At 43.0% G+C, this 21266-nt stretch overlaps 1 protein-coding gene across 1 annotated transcript in view; it reads left to right on the top strand.

Moving 5' to 3' along the window:
• galnt1 (UDP-N-acetyl-alpha-D-galactosamine:polypeptide N-acetylgalactosaminyltransferase 1) overlaps positions 1–21266 on the top strand; it is a 296582-nt gene that overhangs the window by 150805 nt on the left and 124511 nt on the right. The window contains exon 4 of the mRNA XM_060900168.1: positions 17468–17614. Within this exon, the coding sequence (XP_060756151.1) occupies positions 17476–17614 (139 nt within the window). The 5' untranslated portion in view covers positions 17468–17475. The remainder of the gene's footprint in view (positions 1–17467; positions 17615–21266) is intronic.

Here is a 21266-nt window from a genome sequence, read left to right on the forward strand (position 1 = left end):
AGATTTCCTTATCACTGCTCTTTCCATCATTCATCTATTCTCATGCTCTCTTGTGCTCTCTCTGTGTCTCACTCCCTGTATGTGTCTCTCTCTCTCTCTCTCTCTCTCTGTCTCACTCTCACTCCCCCCTCACTTCGTCTGTCTTTCTCTCTCTCTGTCTCGCATGCTGTCTCTCTCTCTGTCTGTTTGACACTGTCTCGCTCTCACTCCCCCTCTGTGTGTGTCTCTCTCTCTCTCTCTCTCTCTCTCTCCCCTGCCGTGTCTCTCTCTCTCTCCCCATTTCTGACATTCCCCATCCATCTCTCTCTCTCTCTCCCCTGCCATCTCTCACACTCCCCATCCATCTCTCTCCCCTGCTGTCTGTCTCTCTCTCTCTCTCTCTCTTGCCATCTCTCTGTCTCACTCCCTGTCTGTCTGTCTCGCATGCTGTCTCTCCTGCCGTCTCTCTCTCTCTCTCTCACACACTCCCCATCCATCTCTCGCTGTCTCTCTCTGTCTCACATGCTGTCTCTCTCTCTCTCTCTGTCTGACACTGTCTCGCTCTCTCACTCCCCCTCTCTGTGTGTGTGTGTCTCTCTCTCTCCCCTGCCGTGTCTCTCTCTCTCTCCCCATTTCTGACATTCCCATCCATCTCTCTCTCTCTCCCCTGCCATCTCTCACACTCCCCATCCATCTCTCTCCCCTGCTGTCTGTCTCTCTCTCTTGCCATCTCTCTGTCTCACTCCCTGTCTGTCTGTCTCGCATGCTGTCTCTCCTGCCGTCTCTCTCTCTCTCTCTCTCTCACACACTCCCCATCCATCTCTCGCTGTCTCTCTCTGTCTCACATGCTGTCTCTCTCTCTCTCTCTCTGTCTGACACTGTCTCGCTCTCTCACTCCCCCTCTGTGTGTGTCTCTCTCTCTCTCCCCTGCCGTGTGTCTCTCTCTCTCCCCATTTCTGACATTCCCCATCCATCTCTCTCTCTCTCCCCTGCCATCTCTCACACTCCCCATCCATCTCTCTCCCCTGCTGTCTGTCTCTCTCTCGCCATCTCTCTGTCTCACTCCCTGTCTGTCTGTCTCGCATGCTGTTTCTCCTGCCGTCTCTCTCTCTCTCTCTCTCTCTCTCTCTCTCACACTCCCCATCCATCTCTCGCTGTCTCTCTCTGTCTCACATGCTGTCTCTCTCTCTCTCTCTCTCTCTGTCTGACACTCTGTCTCGCTCTCTCACTCCCCCTCTGTGTCTGTCTGTCTGTCTCTCTCCCTCCTGCCATCTCTCTCTCACTCCCCCTCTCACTCCCTGTCTGTCTGTCTCTCCTGCCGTCTCTCTCTCTCTCTCACACTCCCCATCCATCTCTCGCTGTCTCTCTCTGTCTCACATGCTCTCTCTCTCTCTCTCTGACACTCTGTCTCGCTCTCTCACTCCCCCTCTGTGTCTGTCTGTCTGTCTGTCTCTCTCTCTCTCTCTCTCTCTCTCTCTCTCTCTCTCCCTCCTGCCATCTCTCTCTCACTCCCCCTCTCACTCCCTGTCTGTCTGTCTCGCATGCTCTCTCTCTCTCTTTCATTTGCGCATGTGCGGAGTGAGCGTTGGCGTGACCTGCGAGTTGTAAGGCTTTGGCTTATTCTTAATTCTCTAGCTTTTGTACATCCCTTTAATGTGTTTTGGTGGCTTTTTTTTTTTTTAGTTATTAAATTCTCCAGACGTGGTAGATTGTTTGTTGTTGACGTTATTTGTGTAGATTGCTCTCCCGCAGAGCCAGTAACCAGCCTGGGCTGGTAGCATGGCTGCCGCAGGAACAATGGAGTTCGAAAGCCTGACGAGACAACATGGTGTAAAAGTTCAATGTTCTACAAGTGTTGAAGAGTGTAGTTTGGCTATCGGTGAAGTTGTTGGTCATGAGTATATTAAATCAGCCTCGTGCCTGAACAACGCGACTGTGTTTTTCTTGGTACGGTTGAGAAAGCTAGAGAGGTAATTGCAGCAGGTATAGTCCTTAAAGTGCCATTCCACCATTGGATGTATTCTTTGGCATAAAATACAATATATTTTATGACAACATGACTAGACAGAGAAATCTTTTAGCTTCAAAATGATATATCAAACATAATTTTTTGACAACGACAAGTATATTAATTTTGCGACCAAAGTCACCTACCCTTTTAATTTCCGCGCGGTAGTGAAACATGATGTCATCGGCAGGTTCCCCTTCTTGTGTACCACATCACGTGTGACGTGGCACAGATTATCAGCAATGGCGGATAGAACACGATTTCCACTTGTCGATTGCTGTGCCGATATTCACCGTCGACCGTCTCCTTTGGGCATCACTTGCTATTTTCCTTCGCTTCTTTTCCGAAGCTGACAATCGCGTTCTATCCGCCATTGCTGATAATCTGTGCCACGTCACACGTGACGTGGTACACAAGAAGGGGAACCTGCCGATGACATCACGTTTTGCTACCGCGCGGAAATTAAAAGGGTAGGTGACTTTGGTCGCAAAATTAATATACTTGTCGTTGTCAAAAAATTGTCTGATATATCATTTTGAAGCTAAAAGATTTCTCTGTCTAGTCATGTTGTCATAAAATATACTGTATTTTATGCCAAAAAAATACATCCAATGGTGGAATGGCACTTTAATGACACGCTAACACCTGTTCTTCCACTTGGTTCTCCTTCCAGAAAAATTATCATCTCCAATGTCCCCCCTTTTATCAGTGATAAACTGATTGAGAGTAATCTACAGTGGTATGGCAGGCTGGTCTCTTCTATAAGGAAGATTTCGCTGGGGTGTAAATCGCCGCTCCTGAGGCACGTTGTCTCCTTTAGGAGGCAGGTGTATATGGTGCTGAAAAATGATGAAGACTTAGACTTGACCATGAAGTTTAAGGTAGGGGGGGTTTGAATATGTGTTTTTTGCTACATCTGACACTGTATTGCGGTGCTTTCACTGTGTTGTGTCGGGTCACGTCGTTCGCGACTGCCCGCAAAAACAACGAAACAGCACGGATCAGCCACCTAAAGGCTCAGCTGAGCGAAATGTGCCTGATACCTCCGCAGCTGGTCCCTCTGCAACTGCTTCCCCGCCGGACTGCCCACCCACGGGTGAGAATGCATTGGCGCACAAAGCCGGGGAAGAGGAGTCTGAGCGTGGCACTGGCCGGTCTGAGGCCGAACTGATGGCTCTCTCCACAGAGAGTCCTGTAGCCGCAGATGGCGGCTCTCATCTAGCGGAGTCCGACATTGTCAATACAACAGTGAGTGACATGATCACTGAAGAGTTGGATGCTCCAAGTCACACTATAACAGTTAGTGGGCATGACATTGCAGATGCTTCTGATTTATGAACGGCAGAAACGGTGCATAGATTTAAGGTTCCGTTCAAAAGAAAAGAAGTTGAGCCTGTTGATTGCAGCCCCAGTAAAACGAAGAAAGTCGGTGAGGCTTGTGCCGGTCATGATAGTGACGATGGCTCGGTGTGCTCTAACATGTCAGACAGTTTGCTGGGAGACCTCAGTGCGTCTGGCGGTGAAGTACCAATCCAGTATAAAGCTGAGGAAATAAGCCGCTTTTTATCTGAGACCAAAGGACGGCGTCATGTTGAGGTGGAGCATTATTTTCCTGATCGGCGTCAGTTTATCAATGATGCCGTCTGCTTGTTTAGAGAGCATGCTTTCACCGTGAAGGAGGCTGCTCGCCTTCGAAAATTTCTGACTAGGCTTCGGAAAAAAGTTCGAGAGGAGTCGTCACCCCCCTCACCCGTATAACGTTTTGATGGCGAATACACTTAATGTTGGTATTCTGAATTTAAACGGTGCCAGAGACGCGATGAAAAGGTTGACACTGATCGAGTTTATCAATCTAAAACGAATAAATGTTATGATGATACAGGAAACGCACAGTGATCAAACCAGTGAAGTAGACTGGAGGAAAGAGTGGAATGGTCAAATTTTCTTCAGTCATGGGTCCTCTGTAAGTGGGGGGGTGTGGCAGTTTTGTTTTCTAAGGACTCTCTTCCGCTCTCCTGTCATGTGCAGGAATTTGTGAAGGGTAGACTTTTGATGGTAAAGGCATGTTTTGAAAAAAGCACCATGTTTTTGTTAATGTTTATGCACCAACGAGTGGGGCTGAGAGAGTGATGTTTTGAATTTTGAGCCTCTTTTGTTCATGGGGGGTGATTTTTTTAATTGCACTGTGGATGCTAGGATGGACAGGAATCACTTAGAGCCACATGCTCCCTCCCAGCATGCTCTTATCCAGTTGATTAATGCCCATGATTTGCAAGACACATGGAGAACCATGCATCAAGGTGTCAGACAGTACACCTGGTCACACAGTAGAGGGAATTATGTGTCAGAAAACAGAATCCAGGGACACATGTCGGCCCGGGGGCATTTTGAGTTATTGACAGATTCAGAAAGTACAGTTTCTAAGCTTTCCAATGATGCCTTCCATGTGGAGATCTGACAATATTTGAAGAATGTGTGGCCTTTTGAAAGTGTATACTTCTTAAAACAGAAAAGGGAGAAAATCGCCCTCAAAGTTTTCCATCTCAGCTACTCTGGGTGTAGGGCGGGCACATAATGGTGCTCATTTGCATGACATTAAGGAAAGCCCTACCCCCTACGAGCTAGCACGATACTACTTTCATGTAAACAAAGATCACCACGTCAATTTTCCTTCCATGCAAAGTATGCCCAACACAATTATGAAGTACAAAAATAAGTCCTAAAGTATACTTTAACGTTTTGTGGTTGAAAAATGACTCACACCGTAAGAAAGAAAGAGAGCACAATGATGACACAACTAACACAACACTAGTTTCATGTAAAGCCTCGGTCACAACCGGCCGTACGGTACGTGCTCCTACAGCCGGTCTACACGCAAAAAACGCAAGAAATGCACAGAGGGCGCGCGTGAAACGCACGAGAGCGCGCGTGTGATGTGCTGATTTTCGAGCCGCAGACCGGCCGCAGAGGTTCTTTGTCATGTCAAACAAACTCTACGGGCGCTTACGGTTTTTTCAGGTTGCAAGACAAACTTACGGCCAACGCGCGTCTTTCTCCGTGAACAAAAAAAAAACGCAGCGATTTGGGAAACGCCAAAAATCACACGCCAAAAAATCGTACGTCCAGTTGTGACCTAGGCTTAACCAAACCACAACACTCTCCGTTACATGCAAAAATAACCACACAGCCTTAGATTAATAAACTTACCCCATCAGAAAGAGAAACGGCGCCTTGCACACACCAATGCCTCCGATGGAATGTAATCCTAGAACGGTCCGTGTGTCATCCGATCATTCAAGTATTCCATTCAATCTGGAAAACGAGGTTGCATTTTGTTTTTTTTTGCTAGAAATGGTCATCTCCGATGTAAATACCGTGCGTCTGTTTGCTTCGCGGTTTTCAGCTCCTCTGCGCTCTGTTTAGCTTCCTCATTCCATAGTGAAATCACACGCCTGTATGCAGCTAAGTAGCCATGCGCTCAACTCGGATCATACAGCTGATTCGCGGAAAAAAAAAAGACTTAAATCATCATGTGAATGGCCCATATGGTAATTTACCCACACCCCCCAGCAGGCTACAGTCCTGACAAAAACGAGACAATTTGCAACAAAAAATGTATGCTTTTCCAACAAAACAATCTATTATCTGAAATACTGATTGCATTCTTCAAGATCTCAACTTGCACATGATGGAAAAAAACAAAAATCACAAATTTCGAAAAAAAAAATGCTTCTTTTGCAATTATCTCGGATTCGTTTCGGCCGACATGTGTCCCTGGATTCGGTGAGGCATCACATATTTCCCTTGCTAGATTGGATAGATTTTATATTCATAAGGATCATCTCAACATTTTAAAGTCGTGTAACATTCTTCCAACTGGTTTCTCTGATCATTGCACAGTTACTTGTCGTGTATGTGTTAAGCCTTTTAAGCCTAGAAGTGCTTATTGGTGTTTTAATACATCACTCTTGGAGGATAATTTTTTCAAAGACACCTTTATTTTCTTTTGGGAGACCTTTAGACAAAAAAAGGTTTTGTTTTGTTTTGTTTTTTTCTTCCTTGCGCAGCTGGTGGGACTATGGGAAGGTTCAAATCAAATTATTCTGTCAACAGTACACTTGCAATGTTGCTAAGGAAATTATTTCATTACAAGTTTTGGAAAATGAGATTGTGGATCTTCACAGCTCAATAACACTCACAGGAAACAAGGAATATGTTCAGCTTTTTGAGGAGAAGAAGGAAAGACTGAAAGATTTGCTGGGTGTCGGGGCACAGGGGGCACTGGTGCGCTCCCGTTTAAAAAATGTCACTCTAATGGACGCTCCAGCTAAGGTTTTTTTTTTTTTTTTAAACTTGGAAAGGAGAAGTGGGCAGAGCAGGATGATGCATACTCTGAGGTCTGAAACAGGTCAAGAGCTGTCTGAGCCTGCACAGTTATGCACGATTGTTTTATGCAAAGTTGTATGACGGCGAGTTGTTGCTCGACGACTCACTGTCTAGTGCATTTCTTAATCACCTGCCCAGAGTGCCTGATGAGTGTTACTCTGAAACTGATAAGGTTCTGACGCTTTGAGATCGAACAGGCCCTCATGAGCATGGAAAACGGCAAAGCTCCTGGGATTGATGGGTTGCCAGTTGATTTTTACAAGGTTTTTTGGTCATGACACCGGCTAGTGGCCTAGTGGTTAGTGTGTCCGCCTCTTGATCGGGAGGTCATGAGTTCTATTCACGGTCGGGTCATACCAAAGACCATCATAAAAATGGTACCTACTACCATCTGGCAAGGCACGCTGCAATACAGATGCGAGTGGGGAGTTAAACTCTCATGGTTACCAGAGGACTAGCCCCCCAATGTAACCTTAGCTATGTAATAGGCGAGAGGCCGAGGGCTATGGAAACGGAGATCGGCGCCGCCCGATGCGCCACATGGCGCGGGAAGGACTTTGACTTGACTTTTTGGTCATGTATTGGAGAGGATCTCCTAGCAGTGCTCCATGAAAGTCTGGAGGAAGGATGTCTTCCCCTTAGCTGTCACAGGGCAGTTATTACATGAGTTAGCCACTCATGTGGGGAAAATTAGCATATCAATTATTAAAAGGGGAAATTACTCTTTTTACCAGTTGATATGCTAATTTTCCCCACATGAGTGTCTAGGGGCCCCTTCCCCTTTTCTTGGAAAAAAAAAACCCCCTGATGAGTCTAGGTTTAACTTCCAGATCGGAAGTTAACCAGGATGTTTTTCTTGGGATCATCCCCTTGTTTGCATCTTTCCCTTTCCTGTTTGAAAGATGCATTTAACTATTAAGTGTATAGTGGTCAGAGTTTGGTTGGATACAGGGAAAGGTGTCAAATGTAAAAAAAAAAAAAAAACCCAAAAAAACAGCATCGTGAAACAGCCGGGAAAGGGTTTATCCCTTGTAATTCTCAATATAACTAATGGGGTATTGGGTATAAATAATCTTCCCATAGATTAAAATCACTATATGGGTGTGCTTTTACTACCTTAAACATGAATAGGCAGTCAAAACAACAGTTGACCTACTTTCCGGACTTAGGATTTTTCAGAAAATATGCAAAAATAGTACCATATACAAATGCTTAGTTTATATTGAAGGAGTTGGGTAATCAAAGTTTTTTTTGGCTTAAAAGTTTGATAGAAGGTGTCTGTTGATAGGGTTAAAGGTTCATTCCAGTCATCATGTGCCCACATGGCCAACTAATGGCCTGAAGTAGGGCGTACCAAATGGTAATTTTGTCCCGAAGCTATATTTGGGGCCCTCCTGTACCCCCACCAAACCTCTGAGTGCCCTGAAACTCTCTAAGTACACAGTAGAGTTCCCAAATATGATGATAAATCAGTTGAAACCCCATCAACATAAAAACTTTCCAAGATATGGACCCCCAAAATGTCAAAAAAAATTGTGTCATTAAAAAATCCACTTTTAAGGGGTTAATATCTATAAAGTTAGTAAACCTGTGCTATTTTTAGGTGCAGAATCTGATAGACAGGGCCAGAATACATAGATATAGCAATTTACAGGTCTATATCCCCCTTAGAACAAAAAATATGGGCCTCCAAAAATGCTTGCAAATTAAGTGCGCAATTCCCGGACCCCAAAAGTGGGTGTGGCACCCAAACTTTGAAGGGCCATAACTCAAAAAACGTTCGAGCTAGGAAGCTAAAATTTTGGATTCTTTTATTTGACACCATAAGGCACTAAGAAAATAAAAATAAGGCAAATTGAAGAGGTGTCACTGGGGAGGTTTTGGGCATTTGTGTGAATTGACATGGAATGACCCTAAAGGTAAACTGTGGGTGGTAGAAGAGAGCAACTGGACTTGCTTGAAGATTCTTGAAAACGTTTCACCTCTCATCCGAAAGGCTTCTTCAGTTCCTCAGTCCTTTCGGATGAGAGGTGAAACGTTTTCAAGAATCTTCAAGCAAGTCCAGTTGCTCTCTTCTACCACCCACAGTTTACTATGACCTGGATGACTGAGAATCTTCAGACACCTGGTAAAGGTGTTGAATAAGGATGCTTTGAAAGGCAGAATGGACACTGTGTGGAGGGATGAGCTCGGTACTGATGATAAGATTAAGCCCATGTTTACATTAGACCGTATCAGCGGATCATCAGATTAACGTTTTTAAAACGATTAGTGTGCACACAGCAACACCAATACACGATTTGCGTGCACACAGCAATACCAATACACGGATACGCTCGGCTCCGCAGGCATCCTGCGCTCCAAATCACTCCGCCCTGAACAGCGAGTGCCCTCTGGAGGGTGCGCACTCCGGCCCTGCGCAGCTCACAGAGCACGCGAGTGAAGTGAACAAGCTGTGATTCGTGACTGAGCCGCTGTGTGTGTGATCTCAGCGCATATCACTTACCACTTGCAAGTGGAAGGATGGCAAGCCTAAAGACAATCATAACTACACAATGGGCAGTATTTGCATCAGTATTTGCAGTATTTTCATACTTTTATACTCTTTAATGAAAGGTGATACAAGGCGGAAGTCTGCGCCGTTTTTCAGCAGTCGCGTCACATGACCAACGCCAGCGAATCAGGAAGGTGGATGTCACAGTGACGTTGTCCAATGAGACGCCAGCTAGAGCTCAGCACAGCGTATTCGCGTATTCTCAATGTTAACACAGCACCGGAGCTGACACGATCTGGATTGAATACATGGACGCTGGCGGATTCCCGTTTCCCGGCGTTTCCAGGCGGTTTAATGTAAACGGACAGTGCATCCGCAAAGAAAACGAGACAGATACGGTCTAATGTAAACGTAGCCTAAGCCTGTGTGGAGAGTTTTGTATAAGCCTCCAGTAACTAAGGGTGTTTTCACACTTGGTCCCTTTCAGCCATCTAACCGAACTCAGATCGATGACTCAGCATTTTTTGCGCATATGTGAACACTCCAACCGTACCCAGACCCCTTTAAAGCGAACCAAACTGAGACCACCTCAGGAGGTGGTCTCAGTACGGTTCGCTAAAAATCAACGGTACGGTTCGCCTAATCTGCGCATTGTGAACAAAAAGCGCACCGGGTTCACTTCGCCTTTTTCACTGTAGTTTAACCTTCTTCGTTTGCCGTAGTTGGTCACGTGACCGTAACAGGGAAACTCAACTTCCTTTTGGAACTTACCACAGCCGCTTTACAGTTCTCTGAACTTACTGACTGAGTCGGCCACAATAATATATATATATATATATATATATATATATATATATATATATATATATATATATATATATATTAGTGCTTTAATCACGATTAATGTCGCGACTGTCATAGTTAACTCGCGATTAATCGCAATTTAATCGCACATTTTTGTCACATGAAAAACCATTGTAATTCTCTTATCAGCATAAAAAAGTGAATGGGCTTGCTTTGTACCAATGTTTTTTTTTTTTATTGCAGAGCATAACACGTCTTGTCACAGCCACTGACATCCATAACTTCCATATTAGATGAGCAAACGAAGGGATGAAAAATAAAGTGCATATCACTGTGAAAATAAAACATGTTTTATTTTACTCTTCATTAGTTTCTTTTGAAGAGAAGTATTTGCCATAAAAGAAGAAAAAAAACAGATAACAAAAATAAAAACATCCATCATACGTTCAAAAACGTTCATCATAGTGCGGCACTGTATTATCTAATTCTCACTGCTTATAACTCTACACCTACCCGGTGGAGATGAGCTGGTGGGAAACTGAAGACTGAAGGAACAGTATCGAAAAGTATTTTTCCAGTCTCACCTGTGAAAGGGAATCCCATGTGATCTCGTGTGGACGGTAAACCTGTTGGTACAGTTAAACGCAGCACATGAATGAGGCATCTTTATTCTCGGCTACTGTCTAGACGCTATACCAGAGACGGCTGAAGAATCTCCACTTTGCCCCATCCAATATGGCGGCGAGGATGTTTATATGTCTGTGCCTTTCTCCATCACTCACATGTACTCTTATTGAAGCAGCGCGCGACAAGCCTCAACAGGAACTACGGGTGACTCGCAGGGCCAAATTAGAATTTGCGTTAACGGCACCATTTTTTAAAATTCACGTTAAATTGAGATCGCGTTAACTTTGACAGCACTAATATATATATATATATATATATATATATATATATATATATATATATATATATATATAATAAATTTATTTTCCTTAATCCGCACTCTTTTGATCAAAGAATACAGCAGGGCAAAGATGGCAGCAGACATTTTGATTCAAGAGAAAATTACCCAGAACTCCGTGCACTGGGGGTCTGAGGGCTCTAGAGGACCTGGTGTGAACAGAAAGAGGACTGAGGCCCCATCAAAGCTTAACTGGACCAGAAAGAGAACCCAGTCCTCTTTGTAATAAATTCACAGTGTGAACACAAAAATAACTGAGTTCTTTTTCTGTTGGTCCACTTTTTGGTCCACTTAAAGAGGACTGAGTCCGGTTCCTTTAAAGGGGACCAGGTGTGAAAACACCCTCAGAGAACTGGTGATCTTCAGTGGAGGATCTTGCATGGTGCTATTGCTGTAAATGCCATGCTGTCTGTGTTGAATCCTGCAATGAGTGACGCGTGTCCCTTCTGTGCCGAAAGGGAGACACTTTTTCACTGTTTTATGGACTGTTGCAGGCTTTCTTTTTTAAGTCTTTTGTTTTCTTCTTTTGGAGTTGTTTTCACCAAACATGGTTTTATTCTTAGGTTTTTTTTTTTTTATAATCAAAAGCAAAAATCAAAGTGTGAACTTATCAATTTCATTGTTGGTCAGGCCGAACTTGCTATTTACCTCAGTAGAAAAAACAAGGTGCAGCAAAAGGCTGGAGATGATGTCGCTGTTTTTAAGAATTTAGTCAAGTCAAGAATAACCATTAATTTTTATTTTTACAAACTAATGAGAGCAATGGAGGATTTCAAAGAGAAATGGTGTTGTGTTGGTACTCTTTGCTCTGTGACAGATGATGAATTTTCTTTTGCTTCTTTTTTGAATAGTTAATTGTTCTGTTTTGTTTTTGTGATTGAGTGTTTTTGATCTCGGTTGTTATACAATAAAGCCACTTTAAAATTCAAATTCAATTCTCTCTCTCTTCTGCCGTCTCTTTCTCTCCCCCTCCCTCTCCTGCCGTCTCTCTCTTCTGCTGTCTCTCTCTCCCCCTCCCTCTTCTGCCATCTCTCACATTCCCCTGCCATATCTCTCTCTCCCTCTCTCTCTCCTGCCATCTTTCACTGCACATCCATCCATCTCTCTCTCTCTCTCTCTCTCTCTCTGTCTCTCTCCCTCTCCTGCCATGTCTCTCCCTCCCTCTCCTGCCATCTCTCTCACACCCCATCCATCTCTCTCTCCTGCCATCTTACACTGCACATCCATATCTCTCTCTCTCTCTCTTTCTCTCCTGCCATCTCTCACACTGCACAACCATCTCTCTCTTTCTCTCCTGCTGTCTCTCCTGCCGTCTCTCTCTCTTGCCATCTCACACTGCACATATCTCTCTCCTGCTGTGTCTCTCTCTCTCTCTCTCTCCTGCTGTGTCTCTCTCTCCTTTCTCCTGCCATGTCTCTCTCTCTCTCCCTCTCCTGCCGTCTCTCTCACACCCCATCCATCTCTCTCTCCTGCCATCTCACACTGCACATCCATATCTCTCTCCCTCTCTCTCTTCTGCCATCTCTCACATTCCCCTGCCATATCTCTCTCTCTCTCTCTCTCCTGCCATCTCTTTCACTGCACATCCATCTCTCTCTCCGTCTCTCTCCCTCTCCTGCCATGTCTCTCCCTCCCTCTCCTGCCATCTCTCTCACACCCCATCCATCTCTCTCTCCTGCCGTCTCTGTCTCTTGCCATCTCACACTGCACATATCTCTCTCTCCTGCTGTGTCTCTCTCTCTTTCTCCTGCCATGTCTCTCTCTCCCTCCCTCTCCTGCCGTCTCTCTCACACCCCATCCATCTCTCTCTCCTGCCATCTCACACTGCACATCCATATCTCTCTCCCTCTCTCTCTCCTGCCATCTCTCACACTGCACATCCATGTCTCTCTCTCTCCTGCTGTCTCTCTCTCTCCTGCCATTTCTCTCTTTCCTGCCATCTCACACTGCACATCTCTCTCTTTCCTGCCGTCTCTTTCTCTCCCTCTCTCTCCTGCTGTGTGTGTGTCTCTCTCTCTCTCTCTCTCTCTCTCTCTCTGTGTGTGTATTGTAAGCATCCTGGATGGTGTATTTATTGTATGGTTATATAATATTTAACGTAACGGTGTGTGTTTGCTCTTGACTTATAAAATCTGAGAAGAGAAACCATTTTAATTATTAATATAAAAATGGTACAGATTGTGCAGTGCTGGGATTTTATGGTTAGCCGGTGTAAATATATTTTTAACCAGAGATATTTTATAAGCACAGGGTAAAGGCTTTACAACTGGATCTATTACTTGATGCTATTAGGAGATTCTGTAAATGGGGAAAAAACTGTAGAAGACAAATGGCTAACACAATTTGTAGCAGATTTACCAAAAGAGACATTAATATGACGATATTTACTTAAATACCTCATCTATTTATTTTGCAGCAGCATCAGACGATTGTGCAGTTTAGGGATGAATATTTTCTGTGGCATTGAACATGCATTATTCAGTCTATGGTTACACCTTCCTCAGTTTTGTGTGTGCTTTCCTGATTGTGGGATTAACCTTCAGTGACCTAATTGTAAATAGCGTCCTTAAATTCTTAAAAGGATTAATTCATGCAGTTATCCAAAAAGCCAGTCGTGTAGCAGAAGCAGCAGAGTGCATACGATCATGCAGATACAGGTCACAAACTTGCGTTCATGTTCACCTCAAATATTAGCGTGGGGATAAATGTGATCTGATGCGAGTGACCTTGAGCATGACATGGTTGTTGGTTCCAGGTGGGCTTGTCTGAGCATTTCCAACGCTCCTGGGATTTTCACACACAACCGTCTGTAGAGTTTACACAGAATGGAGAGTTCTGCGTATGAGAATGGCCAGACTGGTTTGACCTGACAGGAAGTTGAGAGTAACTCAAGTAACCACTCTTTACAACTTCTGGTGAGCAGAAAAGCATGATCCTGACTGGCTCGGGATGATTGACCGTCATATGAGGAACATGATCGCCATCAAGTTGGACGATTTAAACGTCCATGGGAAAACATGGCGTCTGTAACTTTAATATTGACAAAAATAGTGTGTTAATGGTATTTCAGAATCTCTTTTCTTTTCAATTATTTTGTATCCTAAACAAACCTTAACCTGTTGTCTGACTTCGGAGCAGAGCAACAAACCATCTTTCTCTGATGCATCTTCGCCTCCGTTTTCTGTGCTCACAGAACAGATAAAGCCGTGAACAGGAATCTCAAAACATAATTAAAATGAAGATAATGACACAATGTGGTGTTTATCAGCGAGACTTCATTAAACAGGAAATCAATAACCATCTCCGCTGCTGGTCAGCTCCAGCACATGGAAATTTATAATGACCATAGTTACAGCTAATGATTTGTGTTTATTTACAGTCTCGACCTCAGAGTTCCTGACCTTAAGTTTAATTAAGGAAAAAAACCACATTGCCTAAGCACTAATGGTAGCAGTTGCAGCTATAGCTGACTTTTAACCAGCTTTCAGTATCCCAAGAACCAAAAAGTGACTAGCTGATTGTTTTGTCAAGCATCCCTGGACCATGAGAATGAAGGATTTCTCCTTTCCAGTGGACAGCCACACCGACACTTATGGACAGAGTGTGAATTACATCCCTTTCTACATCGCTAGTAGTTAATGGAGCTAGTTGATGTAATGCTTTTTGCCAAGTTTGGTGAAATTCCTCCAAAAATTGTGAGAGGAGTTGATTTCAGAAGGAAAACACACTCATGAAATTGTCAAATTGTCCCGTCTCGTCGTCTTCCGCTTTATCTGGGGCCGGGTCGCGGAGGCAGCAGTCTGAGCATGGAAGCCCAAACTTCCCTTTCCCCAGACACCTCGGCCAACTCCTCGGGAAGAACACCGAGGCGTTCCCAGGCCAGCCGAGAGACATAGTCCCTCCAGCGTGTCCTGGGTCTTCCCCAGGGCCTCCTCCCGGGGGGACATGCCTGGAACACGTCCCCAGGGATGCGTCCAGGAGGCATCCGAAAAAGATGCCCGAGCCACCTCAGCTGATTCCTCTCGATGTGGAGGAGCAGCGGCTCTACTCCGAGCTCCTCCCGAGTGACTGTGCTTCTCACCCTATCTCTAAGGGAGCGCCCAGCCACCCTGTGAAGGAAACTCATTTCGGCTGCTTGTATCCGCGATCTTGTTCTTTCGGTCATTACCCAAAGTTCATGACCATAGGTCATGATTGTCAAATTGTAATTTTGTTAAATCAAGGGCTGTAAGTCTGGTAAAATGTGACCAAATTTAATAAAGTTACAATATGCGTATTACTGACATGTATATCAAAGAATCCTGCCAAGTTTGGTGAAATTCCTCCAAAAATTGAGAGAGGAGTTGATTTCAGAAGTTGAGCACCCTTCCCGGAACGAATGAATGGACGGACGGACAGAAATCGCCATGACATAATCCCCCTTCGGGCCTTTCGGCCAGCAGGGATAATAAAACTCAACTTACCAGGCCTAAAATACAAAAAATATATAGTTGCAAAAGTCCTTAGCGCTGAAGTTAGACAGAATAGGCAAGTTTGAAAAGGTGTGTTTTAAGGCGGGATTTGAAGGTTGGAAGAGAATCAATATTACAAAAATGTCATGAAGAGAGTGCCAGAGGTGAGGGGCAACACGACTGAAGGCTCTAAACCCCATGATTTTCCCCCATTCATTCTCAAAGATTTCAGACTAAAGGTTAGGATCATTGTAGCATCATTAGATTTATTTTAGAATTCATCAATATGATCAATATGCCCATCCATCCATTATCCTTAGCTGCTTATTGTCACATCCATAACGCATCTTTTATTGGCATTTTCTGGCATGCCCCAGATGTACTATGGGAATTGTTCTTGTTCTATCACTTCTCCGGTATGGTACAGCCTTAAAATATGCAACACCTGTTTAAATACTGGGAGACAATAAAACATGCACTGGGTCATTTGTTGCCATTTTGAGTTCAAGTGTCACGTCCATAATGCTGGAATTGCTCTTATCCTGTTCTACATGGTCGCAGGCAAGCTGGAGCCTATCCCAGCTGACTACGGGTGAAAGGCGGGGTACACCCTGGACAAGTCGCCAGGTCATCACAGGGCTGACACATAGACACAGACAACCATTCACACTCACATTCACACCTACGGTCAATTTAGAGTCACCAGTTAACCTAACCTGCATGTCTTTGGACTGTGGGGGAAACCGGAGCACCCGGAGGAAACCCACGCGGACACGGGGAGAACATGCAAACTCCGCACAGAAAGGCCCTCGTCAGCTGCTGGGCTCAGAACCTTAACCACTACACTACCGTGCCGCCTAGATATGACTTGTAGGCTCATATAGTGATCACAGTTTCCAGTGTTTTATTCACAGATATATTGCTTCTTAAAATAAAATCAGTCTTAACAGCTAAAAAACTTTTGCTTATATTCTTTTCTGTGTGTGTGTGCTAGATTGCTTATGTAATTGAGGGTGTTTGTATAGCTCATTGGCCTGTGCCCACAGGTGTGTGTGTGTGTGTGTGTGTTGTCGGGGTGATGAATGTTTGGCCTGGCTACAGTGGACAAGAGCCTCTGGCGTTGCTACAGTGATGGACGAGGGCCACCGAGACTGTGGCACTTCTTGCTGTTCCAGTCATAACTTGCGCCCCCCATCCCCCTCCCACACACACACACTTTCTCTCTCACGCATGCTCACATAGACAGGTTTTCTCGCTCTGTCGCTTTTTTTTTTCCCCTTTACTTTGCGTGTCATGTTCTCATAACACCCAGTAACAAAAGTTTGTATAAAACAAAATTAGTGTAGAAAATAACTGTGACCTTCTGCATAGACTCCGAAGCTTTCTTGTTCTTTATAATCTCTCTTCTGTCAAATTCTTCAAAAGAAAAGTACCACAGCATCCTTGCACACTTTTTTGAAACATCCCTAAAGTTTTAGCTCCAACTCGATAAATGTCGTGCGAAAGGTGTCTGGAAGCTGTCCTCAGTGAGGCTCCCAGGAGTGAGAAACAGACAAAAGAGAACGAGGGAGGCAGGGGGAGAGCTGAAAGAAAGAAAGCAAAGAACATTCAGTTTTTTTTATCGTCAGCAGTGAAGCAAAGAACATCCTGGTTTCTAGTAGAGCTGCTTTGCATGCTCGCCCGAGAGAGATAAACTTGTGTACTCAAAGATTTGCATGCAAAGGAAGAATGCTTGGAGATTAAAAAGGGAAAAAAAAAAATCAGGCTGTGATTCACAGTATGACTGTCTTCAGGAAAGATGTCTTCTCTTCTGCGCTTGAGCGCGAGTCCTAAGTGTGCATTCTCCACGCAGCTGGGATTACACTGTCATGTTTCTTTTTCATCAGAACACGACTGTCTCTTTGCTTTACATCTTAGGAGCCGTGCCTGTTTTCCTTGCTGCTTGTAATGCACATGTGCTTAGTGATTTATAATGAGTGGATAATTAGCCTCAAACAGCTTGTTTTTAAAGTGTTGAGACAGATGTGGCGTACAGGTTGGCTGTTCTCTTTTTCTCATAATGTCCTGTTTTTTTTTGTTTTGTTTTTTTCAACCAGCCTTCATGATCACTTCTCATCACCGACTCGAGTAGCTGGCCAATTTTTTTTTTTTACTGAACTGCTTTGCTAAGCAATGAATGGTGGCACAGTAGGGCAGCAGGTAGCTTTGCCACTTCACAGCTCCTGAGCTCGAGGTTTCCACCTGTGTGAGGATCGGTGTCTCTAAATCACAAGTGTGTGTGGTGCTCTAATGTGAACCGGCGTCCCGGCCGGGTGTATTGCCAGGATTAGAATTTTGGAAATGCTTTAACACTTCTTAACCATTACTTTTCTACCTTGCAGGTGTGAAGATGAGGAAGTTTGCATACTGTAAAGTGGTACTGGCTACATCTCTAGTTTGGGTGATGCTGGACATGTTCATCCTTCTTTACTTCAGCGAGTGCAACAAGTGTGATGACAAGAAAGAGAGGGGACTCCCAGGGAGAGAAGGTGTGTATGTCATGCTGACTTTCTTCATATTCGTGTGTCTATCTTGAAAAATGACGGTCGCGCATAAATGAATGGGCGTGTACATGCCGCAGCTGATTTGCGTTTGGCGACGCCCACAGCCATACCAAAAAAACCAGTAAAGAACTTATAAGAATTTACCACTGTCTTAGTAGTAAATCCTTATAAATATAAGGATAAATCCTTATAAGGATTTATAAATAAATATATATGCCATGTATGATTTACTCCTGAAAGTGGCCCATTTTTCATTTTCCTCATACAAATTTTTATGAAAATCTAGTATGTACAGGGATGAGAATTTTCCGCCGATCGGCGGATTTCCGACTTTTTCAGACCAAAATGATCGTTTTTGAGCGTGCGCATGCAACATTAAGGTCTGCATCACGCATCTTAGAATGTTCGCGCGCGAGGGAGACTGTGTGCTTGTTCATGTAGCGCATGCCAGACAAAGAGCATCCTGATTGGGTTACTCAGCAAAATAAGCCAATCAGCTTTCAGTGTGGGCGGGCTTTTATCTCTTTTCTCGAGGACCGGAGTTTTCAGCTGAGTCAGCGCAGCCTACAGGATCGGCATGGCAGAGAGAGCACGCGTTCGCCCCAAAAAACCAAAGTACAAAACCCACTTCAGCTCAGATTACACAAAAGAATCTCCCTGTCTAATAATAATCTCCCTGTCTAATAATAATCTCCGTCTAATAATAATCTCCCTGTCTAATAATATCCTTGTCTAATAATAATATCCCTGTCTAATAATAATCTCCCTGTCTAATAATAATCTCCTTGTCTAATAATAATCTCCCTGTCTAATAATAATCTCCCTGTCTAACAATAATCTCCCTGTCTAATAATAATCTCTCTGTCTAATAATATCCCTGTCTAATAATAGTATCCCTGTCTAATAATAATCTCCGTCTAATAATCTCCCTGTCTAATAATAATCTTTGTCTAATAATAATCTCCCTGTCTAATAATAATATCCCTGTCTAATAATAATCTCTGTCTAATAATAATCTCCCTGTCTAATAATCTCCCTGTCTAATAATAATCTCCCTGTCTAATAATAATCTCTTTGTCTAATAATAATATCCCTGTCTAATAATAATATCCCTGTCTAATAATAATATCCCTGTCTAATAATAATCTCTCTGTCTAATAATAATCTCCCTGTCTAATAATAATCTCCCTGTCTAATAATAATATCCGTCTAATAATAATATCCCTGTCTAATAATAATATCCGTCTAATAATAATCTCCCTGTCTAATAATAAAGAAAATAAATAAATAAATAAATAAATAAATAAAAATAGCCAAAAATCATTAGCCCCTGGAACCCCTGGGCCATGGGCCCCGCCCCCCTGGGCCATGGGCCTCGCCCTGGTTTTTTCAGACTTTTAAATATTTTTCATTCTCATCCCTGTATGTATGAAGTGAACATTGTGCATGGTTTTTACAGATAATGTGTATGATGAATTACACCGTCTTTGTATGCTTCATGTAATGTTTGTAGTTTTAAATTATATTTTACAGTTTAAAATGTATATGCCTTTTATATGTAAATCCACACAAACATATATGTTTTTGTTTGAATTGTGGATGTATCGTAAAGGTATTCTATGATGGCTCTCTGTTTTTTATATGTCAACATTACATTGACAGTAATTGGTTGATATTTTAAAAACATAGATAAACCTGAACAATTCATACAAAAAACCTCTTCTATTTTTTACATTTATAGTAATTGATCAACATATAAAAACATCTATAAACCTAAAGAAGTCATACAATAAACCTGTCTTTTTCAGTAGGTTGACATATAAAAAACATAGAGAGCCATCATAGAATACCTTTACGATACATCCACAATTCAAACAAAAACATATATGTTTGTGTGGATTTACATATAAAAGGCATATACATTGTAAAATATAATTGAAAACTACAAACATTACATGAAGCATACAAAGACGGTGTAATTCATCATACACATTATCTGTAAAAACCATGCACAATGTTCACTTCATACATACTAGATTTTCATAAAAAATTTGTATGAGGAAAATGCAAAAATGGGCCACTTTCAGGAGTAAATCATACGTGGCATATATATTTATTTATAAATCCTTATAAGGATTTATCCTTATATTTATAAGGATTTACTACTAAGACAGTGGTAAATTCTTATAAGTTCTTTACTGTTTTTTTTCGTATGGGAGAACTCCATTAAAAAGGCCAAGTTCACAGTGTAGAAAATACAAAATGACTTAAAAAAAAAAAAGTAGTACTAGTTCACAAGAGTTTAAGTACTTTTGACTCATGTCTACAAGAATAAACATCTATTATTTAGCAGAGTGAAGAGTGGAGTCACAGCACCTGCAGAGACCAAAATATGGAAAGAAATTATGGAGGTGAATTTGGTGTCGTCAATCCAGAACACTATATATACACACACACACACAGAGTGGTGCTTGAAAATTTGTGAACCCTTTAGAATTTTCTATATTTCTGCATAAATATGACCTAAAACATCATCAGATTTTCACACAAGTCCTAAAAGTAGAGAAAGAGAACCCAGTTAAACAAATGAGACGAAAATATTTTACTTGGTCATTTATTTATTGAGGAAAATGATCCAATATTACATATCTGTGAGTGGCAAAAGTATGCGAACCTTTGCTTTCAGTATCTGGTGTGACCCCCTTGTGCAGCAATAACTGCAACTAAATTTTTCCGGTAACTGTTGATCAGTCCTGCACACCGGCTTGGAGGAATTTTAGCCCATTCCTCCATACAGAACAGCTTCAACTCTGGGATGTTGGTGGGTTTCCTCACATGAACTGCTCGCTTCAGGTCCTTCCACAACATTTCCATTGGATTAAGGTCAGAACTTTGACTTGGCCATTCCAAAACATTAACTTGATTCTTCTTTAGCCATTCTTTGGTAGAACGACTTGTGTGCTTAGGGTCATTGTCTTGCTGCATGACCCACCTTCAGTTGAGATTCAGTTCATGGACAGATGTCCTGACATTTTCCTTTAGAATTTGCTGGTATAATTTAGAATTCATTGTTCCATCAATGATGGCAAGCCGTCCTGGCCCAGATGCAGCAAAACAGGCCCAAACCATGATACTACCACCACCATGTTTCACAGATGGGATAAGGTTCTTATGCTGGAATGCAGTGTTTTCCTTTCTCCAAACATAACGCTTCTCATTTAAACCAAAAAGTTCTATTTTGGTCTCATCCGTCCACAAAACATTTTTCCAATAGCCTTCTGATCCACATGATCTTTAGCAAACTGCAGACAAGCAGCAATGTTCTTTTTGGAGAGCAGTGGCTTTCTCCTTGCAACCCTGCCATGCACACCATTGTTGTTTAGTATTCTCCTGATGGTGGACTCATTAACATTAGCCAATATGAGAGAGGCCTTCAGTTGCTTAGAATTTACCCTGGGGTCCTTTGTGACCTCGCCGACTATTACACGTCTTGCTCTTGGAGTGATCTTTGTTGGTCGACCACTCCTGGGGAGGGTAACAATGGTCTTGAATTTCCTCAACTTGTACACAATCTGTCTGACTGTGGATTGGTGGAGTCCAAACTCTTTAGAAATGGTTTTGTAACCTTTTCCAGCCT

This window comes from Neoarius graeffei, chromosome 19, assembly GCF_027579695.1.
Source record: "Neoarius graeffei isolate fNeoGra1 chromosome 19, fNeoGra1.pri, whole genome shotgun sequence".
Taxonomy (NCBI): domain Eukaryota; kingdom Metazoa; phylum Chordata; class Actinopteri; order Siluriformes; family Ariidae; genus Neoarius; species Neoarius graeffei.